The 23,122-nt window shown below is 43.7% G+C and overlaps 1 protein-coding gene and 1 long non-coding RNA gene across 6 annotated transcripts in view; one reads left to right on the plus strand and one right to left on the minus strand.

Moving 5' to 3' along the window:
* Positions 1-4,559: 4,559 nt before the first annotated feature.
* Positions 4,560-7,466, minus strand: LOC142904820 (uncharacterized). The gene is made up of 3 exons (XR_012929458.1): positions 7,212-7,466; positions 4,766-4,903; positions 4,560-4,680 (listed from the first exon to the last, which is right to left on the minus strand). It is a non-coding gene; the product is annotated as an uncharacterized LOC142904820 (long non-coding RNA).
* A 16-nt stretch (positions 7,467-7,482) lies between these two features.
* Positions 7,483-23,122, plus strand: part of mllt10 (MLLT10 histone lysine methyltransferase DOT1L cofactor) — a 42,040-nt gene continuing 26,400 nt past the window's right edge. For 3 of the 5 annotated variants that reach the window (XM_076051141.1, XM_076051143.1, XM_076051144.1), the window contains exons 1-7: positions 7,483-7,853; positions 9,613-9,692; positions 12,135-12,189; positions 15,460-15,569; positions 15,676-15,779; positions 16,306-16,399; positions 19,718-19,807. In XM_076051141.1, coding sequence (XP_075907256.1) covers positions 7,691-7,853; positions 9,613-9,692; positions 12,135-12,189; positions 15,460-15,569; positions 15,676-15,779; positions 16,306-16,399; positions 19,718-19,807 — 696 coding nt within the window. In that variant the 5' untranslated portion in view covers positions 7,483-7,690. The remainder of the gene's footprint in view (positions 7,854-9,612; positions 9,693-12,134; positions 12,190-15,459; positions 15,570-15,675; positions 15,780-16,305; positions 16,400-19,717; positions 19,808-23,122) is intronic. The other 2 variants (XM_076051140.1, XM_076051142.1) reach the window with 2 other exon arrangements.

The following is a 23,122-nucleotide window of genomic DNA, read 5'->3' on the forward strand; positions in this document are numbered from 1 at the left end:
AGACTGACCTACATATCCTCTGATATCCGTACGTCTTTACCAAACGCACTTTAGCAAATCACGTTATATTCCTTTCCTGTCCGGTGTATTAATTCTTTTTTTTTTTTTTTGCGTGTGTGTGTGTGTGTGTGTGTGTGTGTGTGTGTGTGTGTGTGTGTGTGTGTGAGAGAGAGAGCGATCGAGAAGAGAGAATGAAAAAAACGGACACGTGCTGTAAAGCAGGGGAAACGTAAACCAGGCAGACACGAGGGACAAAACGAGGTAAAATAATAATAATAATAATAAAAAATTATACGTGCAGAGAATTTGCGAAATTAGAAGCTGAGCTTTCCCCCCCGAACTCGTAAAGGTGAACAATGATCGGACATGACATAGAGTGCAGAGTCAGGGTTGCTTTTCCCGCAAGAATAGCCAAGCAAGCTGGCTGGAAAAATGGTTTAATCATGCACTTCAAATACTCGGGCAACGATTGCTTCTATAATGAAAATAGTAATAATATGAAATACGTTTGACCAAAACGCACACGCAAATTCTCATTAATGTTTAGAATCAACAAGTAGTTCTCTAAGGGCAACGGTGGCTCGTGAAATCACTGGATTTTTCGTGTCTTTAAAAAAAAAAACCACGTTTCTGTGGCCATGCACACGTTGCACTTCTTATGTTGCACACGCCACATTCTAAGTACATGCTCGTTACGCAAGTGCACATACCGGAGTGCGTGTACGCGCACACGCACACGGCTTTTCCATGCAGAATACAAGAGGAGCTTTACGCACATTGTTCACGTATACAATCACGCACACGATCCCTCCGCAAAGAATAGCGCTTGGATGCGGTCAGGGCAAGAAAGCTATGGAGCTCCACTCACATTGTTGCCATAGTGAGCATAGTTTGCAACGTTTATTTAATATGTGCACTTTGACAACTTCGTGTAACGTGTAATAGAAAAATAGAACCACGTACAAAAAAGTGGCGAGGCGAGCTCACCGACTCCCACACCTTTGTGATGGTGTAGTGTAGTGGTGAAGTCATTCGGGCTCTCGTTTTAAGTTAGAACTGAGATATTTTTGTGTGTCCTTGTGGCCCGCACCTATCGTGCACTGCCGTGCGCAATGGGGCCAACTCAAGACCGGGCATGCTGCAAAATGTTCCGCCGAGGTACCAATTTACAGATTACGTTGAGGAACTCGTTGTTGCATTGGAGTTGCAGCAAACATCGAGTTAACCATGTTGATGTTGGTATTGGAGCTCCGCGTAAAAACAACAGCAGCAGCTCTCAACGTACCTGTATCAAATCCACGCACCATACCGAGCTTAATTGCGCCGTTAACCATCACGTGGAGCAAACGGAGAGATTTGTGCGTCAAATGTGCGTAGTATGCGTAAATAGGAAGATTGTCGTATATGCAACGCAAGGCGTCAACGATGAAGACCAGACTAGTATTCATTTTATTCGAACGGACCATATGAAGCAGTTATGCGTATTGCAATTCACAACATATATACGTGTTATGCTGCACCAAAAAAAGGAACCATCCGCCGTAAAACAAAAAAACAAACATGGTGCTCAATAACACGCAGAATTGACAATAAGAGTGCAACGTTTCCTCCACTTGTTGACACAAGGGGGTGAGGCTCGCGGGTTGCAGCTCGACGTACACGAGCGAGTTCGTGTTCTGGACCGGCCACCCGATCACTTCACGCAATCAGTTCGCTCTCTCGCAGGCACACGGGGGCATGTGACCAGCCGCTGCAAAACCTGCAGCGAATCCATTACCACGTCTCTGGTTGCAGCGCAAGTCGCGATCACGTGCCGATTCTGTATGACATTCTATATTGGGGTGGGGGTGGGGGGTGGTGGTGGTGGTGCTGTGCGGAGTTTCACGGAAGCAGAAGTGAGAGGACGGGCAGCTCGTTGAGGTCCGGACCCCCCTCCAGGGAGAATGACTCGGTTCCCTGTTGCCTCGGTGCTCCGTGCCATGGTCTGAGAGCGCGTTTTGAATTTCACATTTCAGGTCTCTTTGTCTTCGGTCAACTGAGATTCCATTTGACACACTTTTGTGCTTACTGTGTTCACTGTCCTCTTAAAATAAAAGCAGAAGCCTCGCCAGTTGAACGTACACACACACTGATGTCAAATGTTAAAGTCACACTGCTCTCTCTCTCTCTCTGTCTCTCTCTCTCCCTGAACAGGAGTTTCCATCGTGTGCGTATCATGCACGTGTAAAACACGCAAGCAACTTGTTGACGTTTAAGCTTCTGCATTAAAAATAATAATAATAAAAAAAGGCGTATTTATCGTTGAGTTATTTTTTTTTTTTTGGAAAATGAGAATTTGAATGCTTAATTTTCTGTTTATTTTCTGGTCCTAACTGAAGAATTCACTCTCCAACATATATAAAACAATGTAATTTTTTCAAGAGCAAATATATTTTTATTGGCGTATATTTAAAATAACTTGTGGTGTGTTTGGGGATTTTGTCTTTTTATTTTTAAAAAAATCTACTAATATAAAACATTTACTTGTTGGCGACCAAATAAGCAAACTGCTATTATTGTGACTGAAATTTTTTTTAAATTACTATACTATTTTAAGACATAAAGTATTGAGTTAATTCGGCCCAAACATCTGCTCGTTAGGTTTTCCCATTGTGCTGCTTTTTACCCCTTGCTGACCCATTGATCATTGTTTTGGAATTAGAGCTCTCAGCTTATCGTCGCGGTTGACGGGCGTATAAAACAATACGATAATAGTTGTAGTGATGATTATTGAATAAAAACGTGCGCACATATAAATATTGGTGGCTTTACACCAATTAAAAAAACCCCCCAAAACCCGGAGTCTCTTTGTCATGCAGATTTTGGATGCAGCAGATGCCACAGGGCACTTATTCCCCCCTTTTGCTGTGCCTCGATGTCAGCTGGGAGTGGAGGGGAGGAGACGAGGCTGAGTGGCCGACGGAGAGACCACAAGCGCGGTGTAGCTTCTTACAACATCCCGCTGGATGTTTGAGATAAGAGGGCGGAGGCGGGCGAGACTCGGCGACCTAATCTTCGCGCAGATGGACGTTGGGGCTCCACACACACACACACACACACACACACACACACACACACACACACACACGGGGTGAACGTGTTTGCGGGCGGAGCTGGAGCGAAGGGAGACCCCGCCGAAGTCACCCCGATTTTGTGGGGAACAATATTTTACCGGCGCGTAACCAGAACAAATAAAAAACATATTGCCTCAATGGGGAAACATATCCCTGACTTGCAAACACACACAGCGTACTCGATTTGTGAGTCATTGTTTTTGTCAGACCAAATTCATTGGTGGGGCGGGCACACGCAAACACACAATCAACAACAACAACAACAACAACAACAAAATTCCGGCATGATTGTGCAAATACATAGAATACAATTACTCTTCGCTGGCGCGCAAATTGTGCGGAACGTATTTGCAATAGCGACGCAAAAGCGTTGCGCAAAAGCCCCCCCCATTTTAATGAGCTAGCCGCCCATATAAATCCTTGAGCACACACACGGTCCTCCGCAAAATCCCACCCGCTTCCCTTGCAGCGCTCATCAGAGTGAACGTGTTGCTGCTGCTGCAGTCCAAAGTCACTAGTGTTGCGCTGCCGTTTTCTCTTCCCCCCTTCTTCGTTTCAGGAGGGGCACGCGCTTGTGGATTTGTTTTCTTTTTTCTCCCCTCCCCCCATGACACAAACGCACTGCCCCATGCCAAAACAATGAATTCTCCTCCACCCCCAAAACATCCTGGGAGAATGTGATTTTACATGCAATCCGAACCCGAAGTGTGCAGACAGTGGTGGGGGGAGGGCTCAGTTCACCTTTGACCCCGCCGTGTTGAGACTATTTCTTTTTGTGTATGTGCCCTTGTGCTGCTCGCTGTCAATATTGGAAATGTATTTTCCTCATTGATTTAAAAAAAAAAAAAAGAAAAAAAAAAGAGAGAATCTGAAATCTGAGTTACACACAAGGGCTCTGTGTGTGAAGTCTCCTTTTCTGTCTGACTGCATCGTCATGCGAGGCTTTTTCAATACGGAGTAGCAATCAAACTAAAAAAAAAATTAAATCATCTGAACAACTCACAATAATTTTAAATAATATAAGAAAAAAAACCCAAAACAAATAGCAACTATGAAATCTAAGTAAGTTAAAATTTTCTCAGCCTGTCAAGGAAAACCATCATAAGACTCACACTGGAACGCAGACCACGACACATGGCAACCAGGGTAGTCTTTACAACAGATTGGACATAATTTGGTATATGCACACCATATTCATGGAGAAGTTTCCAAAGTAGGTCAATACAAGGAAAACATAAACGCTATAAAGTTACATTTAAACACTACGATTAACAATTAAATAAATATCAAATCCATAAAAATTTAAGGATTTCATGAATTCAGGTTTCCACAGGAAAACTAAAAGCCAGAGAGATTTTTGATTTCATTAAAACAGTAAAATGGTCAATAAGGATGGACTGGTGTGCCGTAATTAAGGACCCACATCTGAGTGCATACATAGGTGAAACTGGACCGCACAGGTCACAGGATGGACGTTCTCTTTACTTCTGACAAACATAATGTCACACTGTTCATTTGGTTGAGCGAGTTCTACATGCCGCAGATTCTGCTGAAATTCCAGTCAAGCCTTAGAGAGAAAAAAAAGTCAATCTTAAAACAATCTTATTGCCACAGTTTAAGGACACCGTGGCTTCAAAATAAAAGTCCCATACTTAGCTGTCAGTAGTCATTTGCTGAAGCTTATGAGCTCAGTCTGTGAAAACATTCCTGCCAGGCTGTTTTAGTTTTCAGTGGGGTTCCCCTGCTACACACACACACACATGCATTCACACTCAAAGACACATGTACACCTATAGATTTGAGAAGCAGAGTTTATTATTGTGTGATATTCATGACAGCCATTGCACAAAACGTGTCGGCGCTAACAGATAGGTTGGAGTAACTAATACAACTGCGAGACGAAACAAAAAATAAAATAAGAACATTAAACTCATAACTGTTTTCATTTTTGGTATATGTGCCCATACAGTATCAATTTCATTTTAGCGACTTAAGTTTTTGGATGCACCATTACACAGGTTTTTTTTTGGCACAGGGTGACCACAAAACCCGCAGACAACCTGTACAAAACGATTAACTTCTTAAATGTCCTACAGAAAATTTCCCAAAGAATAGGGGGTAAGTGAAATTATTCCTGTGGCAGTTAAAACAACTAAAATATTTTCATGCAGGTCCAGGACATACATGTAAAGCATACAATGAAATTGTATTTTAAAAGACTTTACTTGGCTTATTTCTCATCTACACATCTTACCTTTTTGAGCCACCTGTGAACTTGCTTACTACATAACATTTTAAAACAAAGCATTTAAAAACTCTGACTCGTCAGCATAAAGCCTAGACAGTGTCTGCATTGTTGAAAGTTTTTTTTCTATGTTAATTTTTTCGTATTCTCCCCATGGGTGTAGTCGACAAAAGGCACATTTTTAGGGAATGTGGCATACACTCAGGCTTATATATATCACCACGCAGTATCAGGTTAATGTCGTGATTAGACAGCATAAACAACAAAGCCCCAGCATAGAGGATCCAAGAAGAATGCCTGTGTATAGTCACAGAAAACATGACATTACACAAAAGGTCCGAGTGCTATATGTGCTTTGAGGTGACCGGCGGCGATTGGAAGCAGAGTCACTGTAGCTTTCTGTTTCAGAGTCGGCTCTCCTTTGACAACCACAGGAACATTGTGCTTCGTGCCCACTTTGACTTAATCAAGTGCAAGTTGTAAAAAATCATTTGCCATTTTCAGTGTTTCAGTAGCTATACGGGCCCCTTCGCAACTGCTTCCCCCTCCTTTGCCTCCCTTTGTTCTCTGCAGCTCTAATAGGTTTTCCCCTGCCACACACAATTCACTTTTTTTTTTCCCTTTTCCCCAGCTCCCCATCCCTCCCACAACCCCTTTTAGTGCAGTGCCCAGTGTCGACTGGAGTATTTGAGCAATTTGAAATTAAAGCAAACAATGGGCCGGCACTCCCAGGGACCTCTTGCTCACCATATTACACGGAGGACGCTCGTGTGCTCTTGTGCATTATTGGCAAGTCATTACGTTTCTCTGGAAACCAAGAGCGGGAGCTCACTCAGAGGAATCGGTGATGCAAGCAGCAGCTGATTGCCCAGAGTAGCATGTGTGTGTGTGTGTGTGTGTGTGTGTGTGTGTGTGCGCGCGTATGTGTATACTCTGGAGCATCCTTAGCAACACCATGGGGGTTGCGTTCAAAACAAAACTGCATATTGACAGGTCTAATATAAAGCCTGATGCATAACGCTTCTTGCAACGTGAAAAGAAGTAATTGCATAATAAGCAAGCTTCCTCACCCCTTTTAGTGCAATGTGCCGATTCCATGCGTTAAAAAGTAAATGATTAAAACATATTTAATTACATTTTTAATTATTCCCTTAGCGAGGTGTGTACTATAATTCATATGTATTACAATATTTGTGATTAAATTTTTCCAAATAGTTTAAAATAGTTTGGATTCAAAAAGCATAAATTAACTTCAGCATAGTTCAATTAATTTTCACCCTTTCACTGAAATTAATAATATTTATCAAATATCATCTGTGTGACCAAAACCTTTTAAAGCAGATGCTGAGGCACAGTTGACTTGAAATAATGACGGCTGATCCTTAAAGGTCGATGACAATAAAAGGGACAAGTAGCTATCTGGAATTTATGTTCGTAGTATTCTAAAGATAAAAATAAATCAAAGGAAAAATGTTTTCTGTTTAAGTGAGCGTACAGTAGTTTTCCAAGGCCAACAGCAAACAATCCATTGGACTTTAATAGTTCATTTCTTTATGTATTTAGTCAGGGGGAAAAAAATCCTCTCCAAAACAAAGAGCTTAAAAATCATTTTTTTCTTCAAAGTCGTATTCAGCCAAATGCTAACACTTGAGTACGTTAAGCTTTGATTACTGGATTCTTTTTTTTTTTTTTTTTTTGTATGTGTACGTGCTTTGAATTACTTTCTGTAATGTGCAATGTGTTAGGGAGGAGATAAACTGAAAAACACTTTAATTTGAACGGAAACTAAAACTGGAAAAGCGCTTTCCTCAAAAAACATTTGTTTTTCATCTGGAACAAGGACACACACAGACCTTTCTTTGCAGTGCAGCTGCCGTCTGTTCATCACAAACCGCCTGAAGCATGTTCGCTTTCTTCCGGGCTGCTGCACAGCTCACCGTCAAATCTGGAAACTGTGCTTGGAACTCTAGTACTCAACTATTTTGGCCTCGTGGAGCCCAAACACAATGTTGCTTTCGAATAGATCCACTCACATCTTTCGTGCACTTCCTGTCAGATGACGCACGCACACACGCGCCTTTGCGTCGTTACGCACTTCCGGTTCTCCGCGAAGTCCCCACCGCCCCCCTCCTTTTCAGACCGTCGCGCCGTGAAGTGGATGTTTTGATGAAAAAATACGCTGTCAATACGGGACTCAAACACGTTTGAAACATGACATTTCGCTCAAACGGGACCTAAAACGAGCTACGTTAGGGAAATATCCCCGTCTCCGGCGCACGGTTCGGCTGTTCTGCAGGGGCTCAATTCTTCCGCATGTCCGCTTTCTTCGTAGATGGTCTCCGGCGAGCGTTGTCTGGTTGCGGACGACGAGTTCTCGAAAAGTAACATGAAGGAGATGATCGGCGGCTGCTGCGTTTGCTCGGACGAGAGAGGCTGGGCGGAGAACCCGTTGGTCTACTGCGACGGACACGGCTGCAACGTTGCCGTGCACCAAGGTAAGCAAGCGGTGCCGAGCTCCGGGGAGTTAGCACCTAGCCTCTAGCCGTTAGCCGTTGCTAGTCAGTTAGCGGTCTCCTGGAGCAAGGTTATCGAGCGCTCCTCCTCCGCCTGCCCTCGCCAGGGCCAGGCCGAGGTCAGGCTCGTCTCCCGCTGCAGGGCAGTCCTCCATTCTCACTTGTATGTTCAGCCCGTGGTCGATAGTTGGCAGCGAGGAGTATGAGCACATTTCTAGCTGCTAGTCATAGTCCCCCCCTCCTCCGTCAAGCCGACTGGCGTCATAAAAGTGGGACGTAGCGAGAGATGTTCGAGCTACTGGCCGCTTCACTGCAGTTCTTAATGCACGAGAAGGGGAGGGAAAATTTGATTTGAGACTTTATTCTCTTGTCTGGACAGCGTCAATTCGCTTCCCAGACGCTGCAAAAAACAATGTTAGCTTGCAGCACAGTCACAGAGATGTGCTGCCAAAGCAGAGTTCACCCAAAATGACTCAGAGGCATGACGTACAGTGTTTACAAACCGAACAGCTGGCCATGTGACATTTGGCAGAGACAGTGGGAGAGTGAGAGGCAAATGAAATGTGAGCAACGCTGAACTGAAGCTGCAGCACCGCCGGCTTGTCTGCAAAAAAATAAATAAAATCTGTATTTTAGCATTTTATTCAACAGACCTGCAAGAATGAGTTGCACGGTTGTATCATCCAGGCCGGCAGCAAACATGTTGATGATCAACTATTGTAATGCTTTGCAAACAAATGTAAATATAGTTTTACGACTTCCCATTTTAAAGACCCACATTAAAGTGTGGTGGACCTTCACTGAAGTCTTTCCCCCTCTTCCATGGAACCAGAAAAGCGTATTGCATGGTATTTCTGTAACCAGGCCAAAGTTTGGTTGTGTTCAGAACATCTTTTTGTTCATGTTGCGACACAGCAAAGAAGATAACACATTTTATTCAACATATAGAGGATACAACTGTCAGATAAAGACCATAATGACATTTGGAGTGGAGATTATTACAACAGCAAACTGCGTCCGCATAAGGTTATTAGGATCTGGGAGCTCTGCTGTATGTTCATAATCCCCGGACAAACCTGCACTTTATTTCTTGCAGTCTGGCCTCCCCGTTTCTTCAGTTGAACTCACTAACCTCTGGGTGCTCTGTTCTAAAAGTAATGGATTATAGCTGTTTATTTCATTGGATTATGGCCTCCGCTTAGATCGGAGATAATCTGAAAATGTGTGGAGTTAAGCTATTTAGGGGAGCGCTGCTGCATCCAGGGTAGCTACACCTGGGCTGCAGCTTTGGGTCACGTAAGCATCTGTGAATTCATATCAAAATGTCATGTGAAAGAAAAAGTGAGTGCTTTTGAGCTTGTGACACTTTTGTTTTAACATTTTCAAAAATGGTTAATTGACTAAACTTGTAAACTTTTAGACTATGAACTGTGCATGACAATCTATTATGTGTGAAGACATAGTCCTGGAGTATTCACACAAAACCATCTGATTCTTGTTATTGGTCGACACCTTGTGTACTTTCTTTTGTTAAATGAAGTGCTGTTAACGGAATTTCCCTGCCCTTATTGCCTTTTATAACAGAGCACAATTATCAACCATTGCCTTTAAAAAGCCAATTATGAGCAATTTTACATTGATTAAAGTGAAACAGTCTTTCAGATATTTGCACATAATACAGTTTGCACGTTTTTTTTTTTGGTTCTTGATGTTCATATCTGCACCTTTCCTGTCTCTCCAGCCTGCTATGGCATTGTTCAGGTGCCCACCGGCCCCTGGTTCTGCAGGAAGTGTGAATCTCAGGAGAGAGCAGCTCGCGTGGTGAGTCACGTGATCACTCTTCTTTCACGATGAGCGAGAAAACTTGCGGCTTAACAGGTTTGCTGTCCAAACGGACCATCGTGATAAAGCGCGTGCCGCCGCTTGCGCAAACCTACGGCGCTCCTGTGCGTCTTGCTCCAATTTGTCATGATGTCAAATGACATGGAAAAAAACAGAATTGATGAAGGCTGAAAGAAGATTTTGTTGATTGGCACGACTACTTGTGTTTTTATGTATCTGAAGGGTTTTTCTCAAAATCGGCTTCCGTCCTTTGGCCTCTGCCTGTTTGCCACTTTTACATCTGTGTATTATGCAGCCCCCGCCATCATTCCCCACCAAATGGATTTAATCCAGATTGTAAAGATGTCAGATTAAAGATTATCTTTAGAGATATTTGTGGGTTGCTAGTTTACTGTGTGGCATCGAGTGCTGTAAACATCAACCTATAAATTAAGCGCCAGTGCAGAAAATGTTTGTCGTCGAGGCAGACGCGAAGCAAAGCACAGGCTGATTAAAGGTATCGAGTCCCACATCTCCCAGTCATCAACAGGGTCCAAAAGACTCCTTTCCCTTTAAATTACATGTCCATAAATTAGTCGGTTGAGGTACTCAGTCTAGGAATTAAGTCAGCCGGCTATCTTAGTAGTTTTCCATAAACAGTAGAGGGTGGGCCAGATGTGCAAGGATTTTCATTTTTCAGTCAACCTTCCGCTTTGAGTCACACTGATGGCTTCAAAAAAACACAAGGATTAGGTCGTAATACAAACTAAGCTGATTTCAATTGTGATTAGTGCCAATTTAATAACCTTTCAGGAACGCAGTTGTAGTTTTCTTTTTGTCTCACAAGAGCACTTTTTTTTTAAAGTTATTTTTGTTGCAGCTCGCTTTGAATTGATGTCTTAAACCTTTGATCACCGTGACAGAAAAAAAAAATCATGCAATGTTGAGGATGCTATGGCTTTCGCTATATCCAAATGTTTCATGCAGTGAAAATCTAACAATTGAATAAATGGGTCAGTCTAGACCAGAAAAAAAAAAACATGAGCAATTTTTTTGCAGGCTGTTGGGACTGAACTATGCCCAAGAACTCTTTTCATGTCCTTTGAACATTTGCTCCATATTCGCAGTTTGAAACCTCGGGGTAAAGCCACAGACAGGTATGGCTTGCGAGGTTTAAACTTACCGTGACCTCTCCAGACCTTAAAAGACCTGTCAAGATTTTTGTCAGGGCGCGATTTACTTACTCAGTTGTTGATACAGATGCTGAGAACGGCGTGCCTACTCGCTTGTGTGCTGTGTGTGCCGAAGGCAACAAGTTGAGGGAAACTCCTCCAAAAATGTAGCTCTTTAACTCATGACGGAAAGGCGTTTTTTTTTCTTTCTTTCCCCGCATCGTTTTAGAAACGGGATGAGTGCAGGAATCAATTTGGCGCCTCGAAATGCTTTAAACATTGGAAGGTTTCTCCGGTGGGCACACGGAGACCCGAAAAACCGAGGTTTCCTGACGGGAGGGGCATTTTGCCAAGCTCCGCAGCCGTCTAACAGAAAGCCTTTAAGGCTAACGTCTCCCACGTGTTCACGCCGACATGGTGCATTCAAGTACACCTCATAAACCCAGTAATCAAAACCTGAATGGCCACAAGGCTGTTGGTTTACAGCAGGAAGGTGTATTTTTTTTTTGTTCACTCCACTTGTTTTTTTTTGTTTCTTTTTTTAATGTCGGATGCTAAATCCAGCAGTATGTACGTAGCTACTTTGCAGTCTTTGCCCCTGGTCAGGCTTTTAGAATACAATGAGATATACTGAAAAAACAATTCAAAATTAAATTATATAAATGCAGTGAATAACACAATAAAAAAAAAAACTGTTGCAGTTGTCAATTACAAATAAAAACACTGGTTAAATGTAGGTGCTTTTATGTTGACAATGACTTAATAGGAAATTGATGTTCACATTTCTGCTACTGCTTGGCTTTCCTTTCGCCCACTATTACCAGTCACTCGAAAAAAAGTGTCCAGATTGACATTTTGCCCACTCAAAACGGGCCTCTCAGTAACATGGGATGAGCAGGTTCTTCGAGTTAACCGGGCAGCATAGCCGCTCAGTCACGCAGACTGCAACTGCAACTTTTAACACGCAACGGTACAGAAACTGAAAAGTCGTTTGCTGGCTCGACATCGCAACGTTCCCGCCGACTTCCAAGGCCACGCCGTGTGACCGGATTTCGGCTGATAGGAGGGTTCACCCCCAACCCCCCACACCTCCCACCACCACCACAGTATCTGGCTTCAGTCCCGGGCCCAAGGCCGCTCAGCAGCTTAGCTCGCACGCCGGCCACATTTGTATCACTTCTGGGATTTACCTCAGATGACGCAGGTCGCTTGGGTTCGCCACCCCCACGCACCCCCCACTCACACGTCTGCATCGTCTTCTACCCCGCAGAGATGTGAGCTGTGTCCTCATAAAGATGGAGCCCTCAAGAGGACAGACAACGGAGGTATGGGACACAAACACACAAATCTGCGTTGAGCTTCCTGTGCACTCTGTCATTAATTGCTTGTCGCTGGCAAGTTTAAGGGGTGTGAGCGTGCTGAGAGAGTTATGTCGGTGTTGTTGTGTGTGTGTGTGTGTGTGTGTGTGTGTGTGTGTGTGTGTGTGTGTGTGTGTGTGTGTGTGTGTGTGTGTGTGTGTGTGTGTGTGTGTGTGCTGCTGCTTCTCTCCAACATCCTTGCCAGTCCGTGGTTTATGTGTGTGAGTGTGTGTGTGTGTGTACGTTTATGAGGGGGCGGGCCAGGATGCGTATAGTGCACGGCCTGTGAGGAGTCTCCTCCACGGGTTCATTGGGAGGTCAGCCTGGTGGAGACTGTAAATATTCTGTGTGTGTGTGTGTGTGTGTGTGTGTGTGTGTGTGTGTGTGTGTGTGTGTGTGTGTGTGTGTGTGTGTGTGTGTGTGTGTGTGTGGCACAGCTGTGGGATTGTGTCCAGGCCTGCAGGGAGGCATCAGGACAACACTAACACACACCGTTTTACTACTTTCTCTTTTATTTTACCCTTCCCATGACCCCTCTCTCCCCCTTTCCCTTTTTTCCCCTCCCTCTCTCTCTCTCTCTCTCTCTCTCTCTCACTCTCTCTCCCTCTCTCTCTCTCCCCGACTCCCGTCTTTCTCTCCGCGTCTCCCTTTCCGCGCCGTCCGTTCTCTCCTCCCCTCGCTCCTATCAGCTCCTCTCCACTTGTTGATCCGACTTGCCTCTCTGTTATTTCAGGTGGGACAGTAATAAAGCAGAACAAAGGCATTTGTTGCCGTAACGGCCGTTTGATGCGGCGGTGTAACCTATAGACGAGCAGCCAGGAAGAAAAATGTCCGCGTTTTTAAAAGGCGGCCGGCGGCACACAAAGAGAAGAATTTGCGCAATGAATAGCTTGAAAAATGATCTGTCTCATCTATTTATCAAGTGTGGTAAATGAGCAACTGGCTCTTAGAAAATCTGTTGCAGTATATGAAGGATATGATATATATATATATATATATATATATATATATATATATATATATATATATATATATATATATATATATATATATATATATATACATATATATATATATATATGTATACATATACACATATATATAAAGCACATCAAATTTTTCTTTGTGGTTTAAGACTGGCCGCAGCAGCACTCAGAATAAAACGCATTGCTGCAAACTGTCAGTCTTGATGTGTTTTATGCGTGTTATTGATTTCTTGTGACACGTGAACTACTATTTGAACTTATTGATTGATTGCCTCGCATTTGGATTCCGGTTTTAACAGTTTTTTTTTTTTTTTTTTTTTTTCCTTCGGCCACCAGAATACGTAAAGATAGTTGTTAATAATAATAATAATACATTTTATTTATTATGGGGCCTTGCAAGACACTCAAGGTCGCCTTACAGAAACAATTGAAATAGAAAATAGCAGAGATAAAATACAAAATAGCATATAACATTGGAATTAAAATGCATTAGAAATAGAACTGTATTAAAAAAAAAAGAGCAATGCAGTTCATCAGGTGTCGTGGTCTCTCCTCTCCAGATTGGTTCCCAATGCGTCCTAAACTTGTTTCCCTCCACATTAAGTGGAACTTCCAGCAGTTGTCGCCGCGCTCCCTCTCGCCCCGCTCAGAGATGCTGCGTCGGCTTCCTCCAGGGGTCGAAAGTGTGAACGCTCCGCTTTAAGGAGGAAGGCTGTGCCACTTTTTTATAGTCCTACTTTATAGGCCTCTTCCAGATTCTTGGAGGAACTTCAAAACAACAACATGCCCCCCATTTCACACCCGCAGCCTCCCCGGGCCCCGCCCCCCTGTCCTCCTCCCCACCCCGTGGCCCTGCTCGCCAGGTCAAAGGCAGGTCAGGGGTTCAACTGTAAGTTTAAGCCTGTTTTTGTTTCCGCTCCGTGGAAAAAACAGACACCTCCAGTGTGGCGGGAGACTCCCACCTCCGTTTGACCTCGCGCCGACCTCCCACCCCCTTGCTCCTCCTCGGCCCGTCGTCAATTCTTCTGCCACTCCGCCGTCCCCTCTGTCACGTCCCTGCCCCCAGTTTGTCTTTGCTGACAGGCAACTGTGTGTGTGTCAGGCCTCAATAAGCGGCTACTTAAATAGATTAACTACCAGTTTGTGAATTAAGATATTTACGAGGCCGGACCACATTCGGTTCGCCCCCTCCTCCTCCCCCCACCCCCCCTGTTCCAGCCAAATGGGTCTCAACCCTAAGTGCCTTTCGGTCAAAAACCATTTCGTTGTCATATTGACGGCCAAGCAGGAATTGGAAAAGTTTTATAGTTTTAACGCCAACTCGGCTGAAACTGAAGCTGCACTTTTTTGGTCCCCCCCCCGCCCCCGATAGTCGCCGCGAGGAGCTCTGAAGGGAAATACCTGGGCATTCATCAAAACTCTCCTGTTCTCCACGGAGCAATCGCGCTCCGCAGATGGGAGTCGGGAGAGTCAATGTATCATGTAGTGCGCTCGTGATGGATGGCGGAGGGATAAGGTGGGGCGGCGGGGGGGGGGCATTGCCAGCTGTTTCCACGTCAGAGATCAAAAGATGATTTTCCCGCCGACATAAATAAGCCTTTCCCCGATGCCGAGGCCGAGGCCGCGGCGGTTCCGCGTTCGCCGAAGAGATGTCACATATTTCCCCGGTCCGTGTTGTGAGTTACGAGTGGAAAGAATGTGGCCGTGTTTTGTTTCAGCCAGCTGATAAAATTAAAATTTCTCCGTGGCGCTCTTGCGTGTGTTTTTCGCGTTCGGTCTTCCGATGGTTGCGAAACACTTTCTACCAAAGTTTCTCCACTAGCTGCGTTTCTGTCGCAGTTTTTTGCAAAATAGAATAAAATTATGTTTGTTTGTTTACGTTTGTTTGCTGTTAAGAATGGTTGTTATATTTTCTCTTTGATTACTCGTGAAGAATAATCCTTCTCCTCCTCCGTTCAAGATAACGTGCCGTTTTTAATTGAAGTGAACCGGTCATGTGACCCCGTACGCCACGTCCGGTGACGCGTAAATGCAAAAAAGTGTTTCCATTACACTTTTACGATATACCTTTATATCGATACGTCTGGAAAAACCACCTCACGAGAGCATCAAAACCTTTTAGCGATATTAGAGAGAATCTAGGCGTTTCCATTCCCAATTTTTGTATTGCGATATTTAGGTTTGGCGCAATTCTAGGGGTAATGGAAACGCAGCTACTAATGATTCTTCTCTCTCCATCTATTTTTAATAGGCTGGGCCCACGTTGTCTGTGCCCTCTACATACCAGAGGTTGAGTTCGCAAACGTCTCGACGATGGAGCCCATCGTACTTCAGTCAGTGCCTCACGAGCGCTACAACAAGGTGACAGAATTCATCCCCTCATTGAAAAGCAGTACCGCAACTGCCCAACGCAACCGTTTTGTATTTGAATTGGTTTGCCTTACCTGCTTTGTTCATTTTTGCCCAGACATGTTACATCTGCGAGGACCAGGGCAGGGAAAGCAAAGCGGCCACTGGGGCCTGCATGACCTGCAACAAACATGGCTGCAGACAGGCCTTCCATGTCACATGGTGAGACGCGCTCACATGACACCAGTCTCACGACGACAAAGACACAGCCTGTTCCTTTATGTCTGCCGTCTCTCGCGGGGTAGCTGAGGAGAATTGGGTTTTAAGCGTAAAATCCAATTTGAATCAATGCCCCACAGGCAAACCTGGAACTTCTTTAAGGCCACATAAATTGTGCTTTCCTCCATGCTTTGATAAAATTACCATTCGTACCAAATTACAGCACTTTGTTTACTTTTTTTTTTATTCTCACACAAGGAACAAATGACTGACTAGCGGCTCGAGACCATATGTAAAACGTGTGTTCAAATAGCCCTCTTGAGTTAAGCATTAGGCTTGACTGGTTTCGGTTGTGGAACTAGTATATTATTCATTGCACTGAAAACCCAGAGTAACCGCTAAAGTTTCCTCACAAAGCTCAAATCCTGCGTCCATTTTCTAACAAACACCAACTTTTCAGGAAGATTTTTGAAGTGTGTTGCTTTCTCGTCGCTTCTCTTGATTCCGTTTGGGTGCTTCTCTGCCACAGTGCCCAGTTTGCGGGCTTGCTGTGCGAGGAGCAAGGATCGGACGCAGACAACGTCAAGTACTGCGGATATTGCAAATACCACCACAGCAAATTGGTAAGTGTCATCATACCTTGTGTCACGTTCCACATACTGCATTTCTTTCAGTAGCCTTCCATACAAACGGACAACTCTTCTCTTCTGCACGTGGCAGATATGTTTTCTCTGCATCTCACTTTATCATAAAGCATTAATCGATTTGAAATACCTGGACCATTTCCCAACATATTTGTCATTGTAGCATTGGTCAATCTATGAAAACACTCAACAGAGCAGTGATCTTTGTTTAATGACTTGTAGTAGCCAAAATGTGAAGTGCTCTTACATTCTAAATACAAGCACTGGTGATTGTATAACTAAGCACACATCTTCTCACTCCCAAACGTCCTCTGTCTGGTGTACGGCTGCACTACACCGCTGACGCCGAGACGGTGGCCCAACCATCATCTTCCTCGCTCTCGTCCTTCACATTATCTACTCGGAGTCTGTTCCTCCTCCTCTCCACCAATTTTCTTCTCCGCTTGTCACCCTCATCCTGGTCCAACCTCTGTCCTCCACTCTGCTCAGCCACAACACTGAGTGTTGAGTGATACCGATCGTGTCTCAACAATCAGAGGACTCTCTGAGTTTGGCCTTGATGTGTTCATTGACAGGTGTATTGCGTTAATGTCGGCATGTGGCTGAAATTGCCATCGAGGCCATACCAACACTGCTCTCTCCACCATCCACCACTCTCACTCTCTCTCTCTCTCTCTCTGAAGTTGTTCCCTATTATCTTTTTCCTCCACCTCCTATCTGATCCCATCCAGTACTCCTTGGAATGTTTTTTTTTGTAGTTCCTCACTTTTTTATATTAAATGTATGGGTCTTAAAAGGATCTAACAAACTAAATAGGCTATATGGTGTATTTAACATTGTTCAAAAATTGGTACTTAAGGGCATTTTTTAAGTGCTTTTTGAGTTTTCTTTGTTAGTTTTTTTCTTCAACAGTACTCGAGGTTCATAAAATGACTTTTGTCAAGTTAAAAAAAAAACACATTTTTGTCCAGCCGCAAAGATGGAAAACCTGTGTTTTCTAGTTTGTTAACCTGCCGAGTATTTCAAAATGTTGCAAAACCTGCAAGTAAATAACAACGTTCTGGTGTACACAATTCTATTTAACAACTCTCCACGTAGCTCAGAGGTGTGCAGGGGAAATGTATTTTTCCTTCAACACTGAAAAGCCACACTGGAGCTTTGAGAGATGCTGTTCGTCCTCCATGTTGTTGTGCACCCGTATAGTCGGTGTGACACTTGGATGGGAGACGTAAATCGATTATGATCATTGCAGGAGCAGTGTGTCCGAAACACGTTTAAAACGCAAGGCAGCGCGTGTTTTGGAGCCATCACGGGCAACGCGCTGCCACGCTAACAAACGCTCATGCTGTTTCATTGATTGTGTACGAATGGTCCTGGTAGCTGGAGAGTAATGTCATTAGAATGGGATTGTATGGATGGCAGGGAATGCACGAGGGCAAATCGATGGCGAGGAAGGTTGCATTGTTTGCGGAGAAGGTTTCATAAAATACAATTTGACACATTTCTGTGGCATGTCGCCAACATTACGCGTGGGACTTGGGTGCGCGATGAAAATATTTTCAGAATTATGATATTTATTATGATCTCCCGTAATAACATCATCAATGGTTCCCAAGGCGAATTTGAACCCTGTATTCATTTAGCAGAAAAGCAGGTAATTTGCAATGCGTTATTAACAATAAACAATAACAACAATAAACAGTAAACAACAGACTGCCTTGGCGCGTACGCTTGCGTCATTGCCCGTTTTGTAGAGTCTCGCGTGGTTGTCATGACTTCTCGCATGAGTTCTGAGCTCTTCAAAAGTGAATCCCCGGTGAAAAACGCTGCATTCCAGGAAAATTTGCTGGATAGGCAGACATGTAAAAAACGGCCCACTGGAAATTCCAGCAATTGTGCAATTAAAAAAAAAAAAAAAAAAAGTGAGGCTGGCAATTTACTGATATTGCGCATAGAACCAGTACAGAGATGTACCAACAGCACAGTATGGAACATAAAAATGTCTTAGTGTTGCAACGTTTGGTCATACAATAACTTATAGTATTGTTGATGACAAACTCCACTACTCACTTTCTCTTCTTGCAATTTTTTTTTCTCATAATTTTATAAAAAAATTCTCACAATTTGCAGCCTGTCGCTACTGGCTGTTTTCTGATGATTCAACAAAACGCAAGAGCCTGTCTAGTTTTTCCCTCTTGCCAGCTTGCTCTGTTTATCGGTGTGGCACCGATACCACCTCTTTTAAGGAGTGGCGTTCTTAATCTCCATTTGACCCTATGCCATGTTTATACAGAGTGGGGGTTAATAGAAGGGCCAGCGGGGCCACCATTGAACAGAGGGTTAATCATTTGTGAGCGCTAATGAGCAACTAAAATCGCTGTTTTAGCGAAGCGTTGGGCGATTAAGTGTTAATTAATGTTTACAGGAGGTCCATCTTAATTTTCTCGGTCACTCTTTTGGAAACGGTGGGGAAATTATCACCAACGGCCCTTAGAAGACACTTGTTTATTGCTGTAGAGTAAGACTATGCTGGCAGGGAAGTCCAGGTTTATATATGGAGGAGTGAGGTTGCGGCGTTTCACAGATAATCATATTGTGCTGGGGAGCCAGCGGCGGACGGCGGTGCACCAGGCTTGCACAGCGAAAGGCCAAGAGCAACACAGACTCGGCTCGGAGCGCCGTACTTATGAATAGAGACTGGATAAACAAAAGGCCTTGATCTGTGCCTGGAGGTATTACGGCTGTAATTTGAGGATGCAGTTGTTTATCGCTATGGCAACGGCTACTGCCAGCAAGAGCGAGTGCGCTCAGGCTAAGATCGATCGCAGGGGCCCATCAAACGTGTCCCAGGATGCCTCTTCAGAACCCTGTTCTGCCAATAGAGCTTTAAAACAGTAGTAAAAGGGAACTTATGGTTATGTGAATTTAACCTTTGGCCTCAATCCTGAAATACGTTTTTTTTCATAATGTGTAGTATTTATGGTTTTCCTACACTTGAACATCTCTGTCTCACAGCTACGCGTCTTCTATAGATATTGACAATATATATATATATTTTTAGAGGTATGGAATATTATTTTAACACCCACTGTCACTATTTTTCTCACAAGCGAGTTGACTCCTCCACTGAATGTCAATTTTCTACATGACAGTAGAAACGCCTGCTTTTTTTTCCCCCCAGTAGAACCATCCCCTTTTCAAATTTAAGTTCCTTTCCATTTTTTTTCACTCATTTTTTTTTTTTCTCCCGTTCTGGACTTCATCCAGTAACTTGAAGTTCCTCTTTACTTTTTTTAGCGAAGGAGCAGGGGCCGTGGTAGTAGGTCTCAAAGCTTAAGTGACTCTGCCACTCAGTGTTTGGATAGACCCCCAGACGAGGACAAGAAGGTAAGACAGCCCTCAGACCTTACCCTCTATGTATGCCTACAACCCACCACTGTGACCTCCAGCAGAAACACAGGAGGGGCGAACAAATACACAAATGGTTACGCAATTGATGCTCCGCTTAAAACCCTTGGTCAACAACCTGAGCCTCAGCTATTGAGCTGGTGCTATAGATTTATGTGCTTTTGCGACTTGCAAAAAAGAAAGTGTCAGATGGAAAAACCATGAATATGTCTGTCAGGTTTCCCAACGGTACCTCCTTAATGTCATGCAAGTGTAGAATTGTGATCCCAGTGTGACTGCCGCCCACGTACAATTATCTACAATCGCAGCCCCCCCCCCACCTCCACCCCCCAGCTTTATACTGCATTAGTGCGACTTCATCAGTCACAGTTGTTAACGGAACATGTAATCACAGACTGTGGCGAATCAGAATTTGCGGGAGGTGTAAAGTCATCGGTTCCACTTTTCTCCCCCGTGATTTTTTCCTGAGCCGACGCAGGAGCCACACCCCTTTGCAAACCTGCAAAGAAGGTTTTTAATTCATAGCACTTTGTTTAGGTCTCTTATTATGAATCTATTGTCACGGGGAGTCAAGCTAGGCCGGCGATTCCTCTTCAAAAGAATGAGCAGAAATCCTACAAAAGACTCAGTCTTATTCTTTTCCGACTGGACAATCCCTTCATTGTGTCCATGTGGGATGTACCAGATCTGATAGGAATTATTTGCTTTTTTCCACATTAGGGATGTTAACAATTAATCGATTATCGATTAAAGGTTGATTAAGAATTCAATTGATTAAATTAAATTAAATTAAATTGAATTGAATTGAATTGAATTGAATTGAATTGAATTAATTAATTGAACATTTTTTTACACTGTTTTTTCTTTTTTTGTTAAGTGCCGTGGTGTATACCGTCATACCAAGAACAAGTTACTTTTAAACAATTAAAAAAAAAATAATGTTGAAATGTAACCCATTAGAAGTAAAATTAAAGTCAGAGGATAAATGTTTGTGGTGTTTTTACTGTTCTCTAATGTTAAAATTGGTCACATTGGACCCTCAACATTATTTCAGGGTTAAATCAGGTGTGCTATACGCATTTTTCATTGCAAAATTCAGGTTCTCAGGAAAAATCGCAGATTATCAATTAATCTTTAATCGATCGATAAAGTCAATCAACTAACGATTAATGAATTAATCGATCATACGCGTCCCGGGTGGATACATTTATTTCATTCATTCCCATTACGTGGTGCAACAGGGGTGCAGCAGTTCAGCACTGCGCAATAACTGCCTTCTCGTTGAATATTTTTTCTATCTCGGTTTATGACGTATGGCTTGATGAGCAACAGAACTCCAACACCGTGGCGTTTATCTCTCTCCTCCCACATTTCAGACGGTCCAATCTGCTTGGCATTGTGTGTGTGTGTGTGTGTGTGTGTGTGTGTGTGTGTGTGTGTGTGTGTGTGTGTGTGTGTGTGTGTGTGTGTGTGTGTGTGTGTGTGTCCACACATGTTTTTCCATTCTGTTTAGAGGCGAGGACGTATATCCAGCACACTCGGGGTCCCTGCAGTCAAACCCTGGCTCAAAGATGCCCCCCACCACCACCACACACACACACACACACACACACACACACACACACACACACACACACACACACACACACACTCGGCGCTTTAGAAAACGCCTGCAGGAAGCGCGCTCACAACACTCAAGCACGCATCCCCTCCACACACAATAGCTGGTCAAAGACCCTGCAGGAAACGGCACGGGGGAATTCCTGCCAGGCCAGGGCGGATTATTTTCCCCTCCTCCCCCCTTTTACTTCCTTTTCCTCCATATCTCCCCCCCCCCCTGCTTCCCATGTCTTCCCTCACCTCTCCTCAGCACTCCTCCGATCTGCGTCTGTGTCCTCCTGTCTCCCTTCCGGGCCCACTTTAAAAACGTTAAATGCATGTTGTTCGAATTTACACACAATCTTGGCCAACGTGAGAGATCATCTGTGTAAATATTCTGTAAAAGCATTTATTTTTTATATATTTAATCAAAGGCTTTGGAGAATGTTGGGGTCAAAGCCTCTTAAACGTGTCTCATATTAATTAATATGGCATGAATGTTGATGCAACAAAATGGAGAATACTGCGCAAAAAAAAAAAAGAGTTGCGCTGAGAAGAGCTTTATGCCCCTATTAAGGTGTGCTCAAAAAGTGTTCATCTCACCATTTTAAACTTAATCCAGTTCTGTCTATTTTCCCTGGTGTCCTTTGGACTTGTTTCTACTAAGTCACAGTTTCTGTCTAAATACTCAAATAATTTTGGATTACAAGTGACACATCATTTCAAGGCATTATCTGAATTTTTACCAAAGAAATGCGAATTTCTCCCCATTTAGGAGCTTTAATCTACCAAGAGAGTGAACATCTGCTTGGAAATGTCTCATCCTTACTGATCGCTCCACACTCTTCTCCGTCTTCTGCTCTTTTTTCCTCAAAAATGAAGCAGATCTTAGCCGGCACTTCCACGGCTCATTACTTGGGAGCTCGTGATAGATCGGCCCGGTGCTGATCCTCTGCCACCTCCCGTATTTACCCCACACAGTCTCAAAGAGCTCTCGGACATGTCAAATGATCGCGTCGGCTAATGGTCAGTCAGTGGAGAAAGAGCGGAGAGGACACGCTGAAAGGCCTTGTCCCGGCCTGCATAATCAATTGACCTGATTGATAAGGGTGTGTCAGGGTTACATTGTGCATGTTTTGTGTTTCCCACGCCCGTGTGTGTGTGTGTGTGTGTGTGTGTGTGTGTGTGTGTGTGTGTGTGTGTGTGTGTGTGTGTGTGTGTGCGTGTGTGTGTGTGTGTGTGCGTGTGCGTGTGTGTGTGTGTGTGCGCGTGCGTGCGTGTGTGTGTGTGTGTGTGTGTCATTTGACTCCCCCGGCTCAGCCTCTGTCCATCAACACCTACCTCTGGAATGTTAATGAAAAACAACAAGGGAATCCCGAAGAAGCTGCCCCCTCTTTCCTCTCACCCTCCAGCATTATCTCTCCTCTTTGGCAGTTTCCCACCTTTTTTTTTTTTTTTTTTTTTTTTTTTTTTAATCATACTTTATTTTATTTTCAGAACTGTAACAAAACAATACATGTAAATATGCATCCTTCAATAGTGGTCTGAACAAGGAGAGAGGATTCCTATGTTGTAAAAAGTAAGGGGAAGAAAAAAACAAAAAAGGATAATAAATTCTATGAAACGATAATGATAAAAAAATAATAAAAAGGAAAAATAAATCAATAACTTATCAGCAAATGAAAATTTGTGTGT

The sequence above is a fragment of the Nelusetta ayraudi genome, unplaced genomic scaffold (assembly GCF_046127955.1).
Source record: "Nelusetta ayraudi isolate G7.1 ecotype Tasmania unplaced genomic scaffold, CSIRO-AGI_Nayr_v1 ptg000132l, whole genome shotgun sequence".
Classification (NCBI taxonomy): domain Eukaryota; kingdom Metazoa; phylum Chordata; class Actinopteri; order Tetraodontiformes; family Monacanthidae; genus Nelusetta; species Nelusetta ayraudi.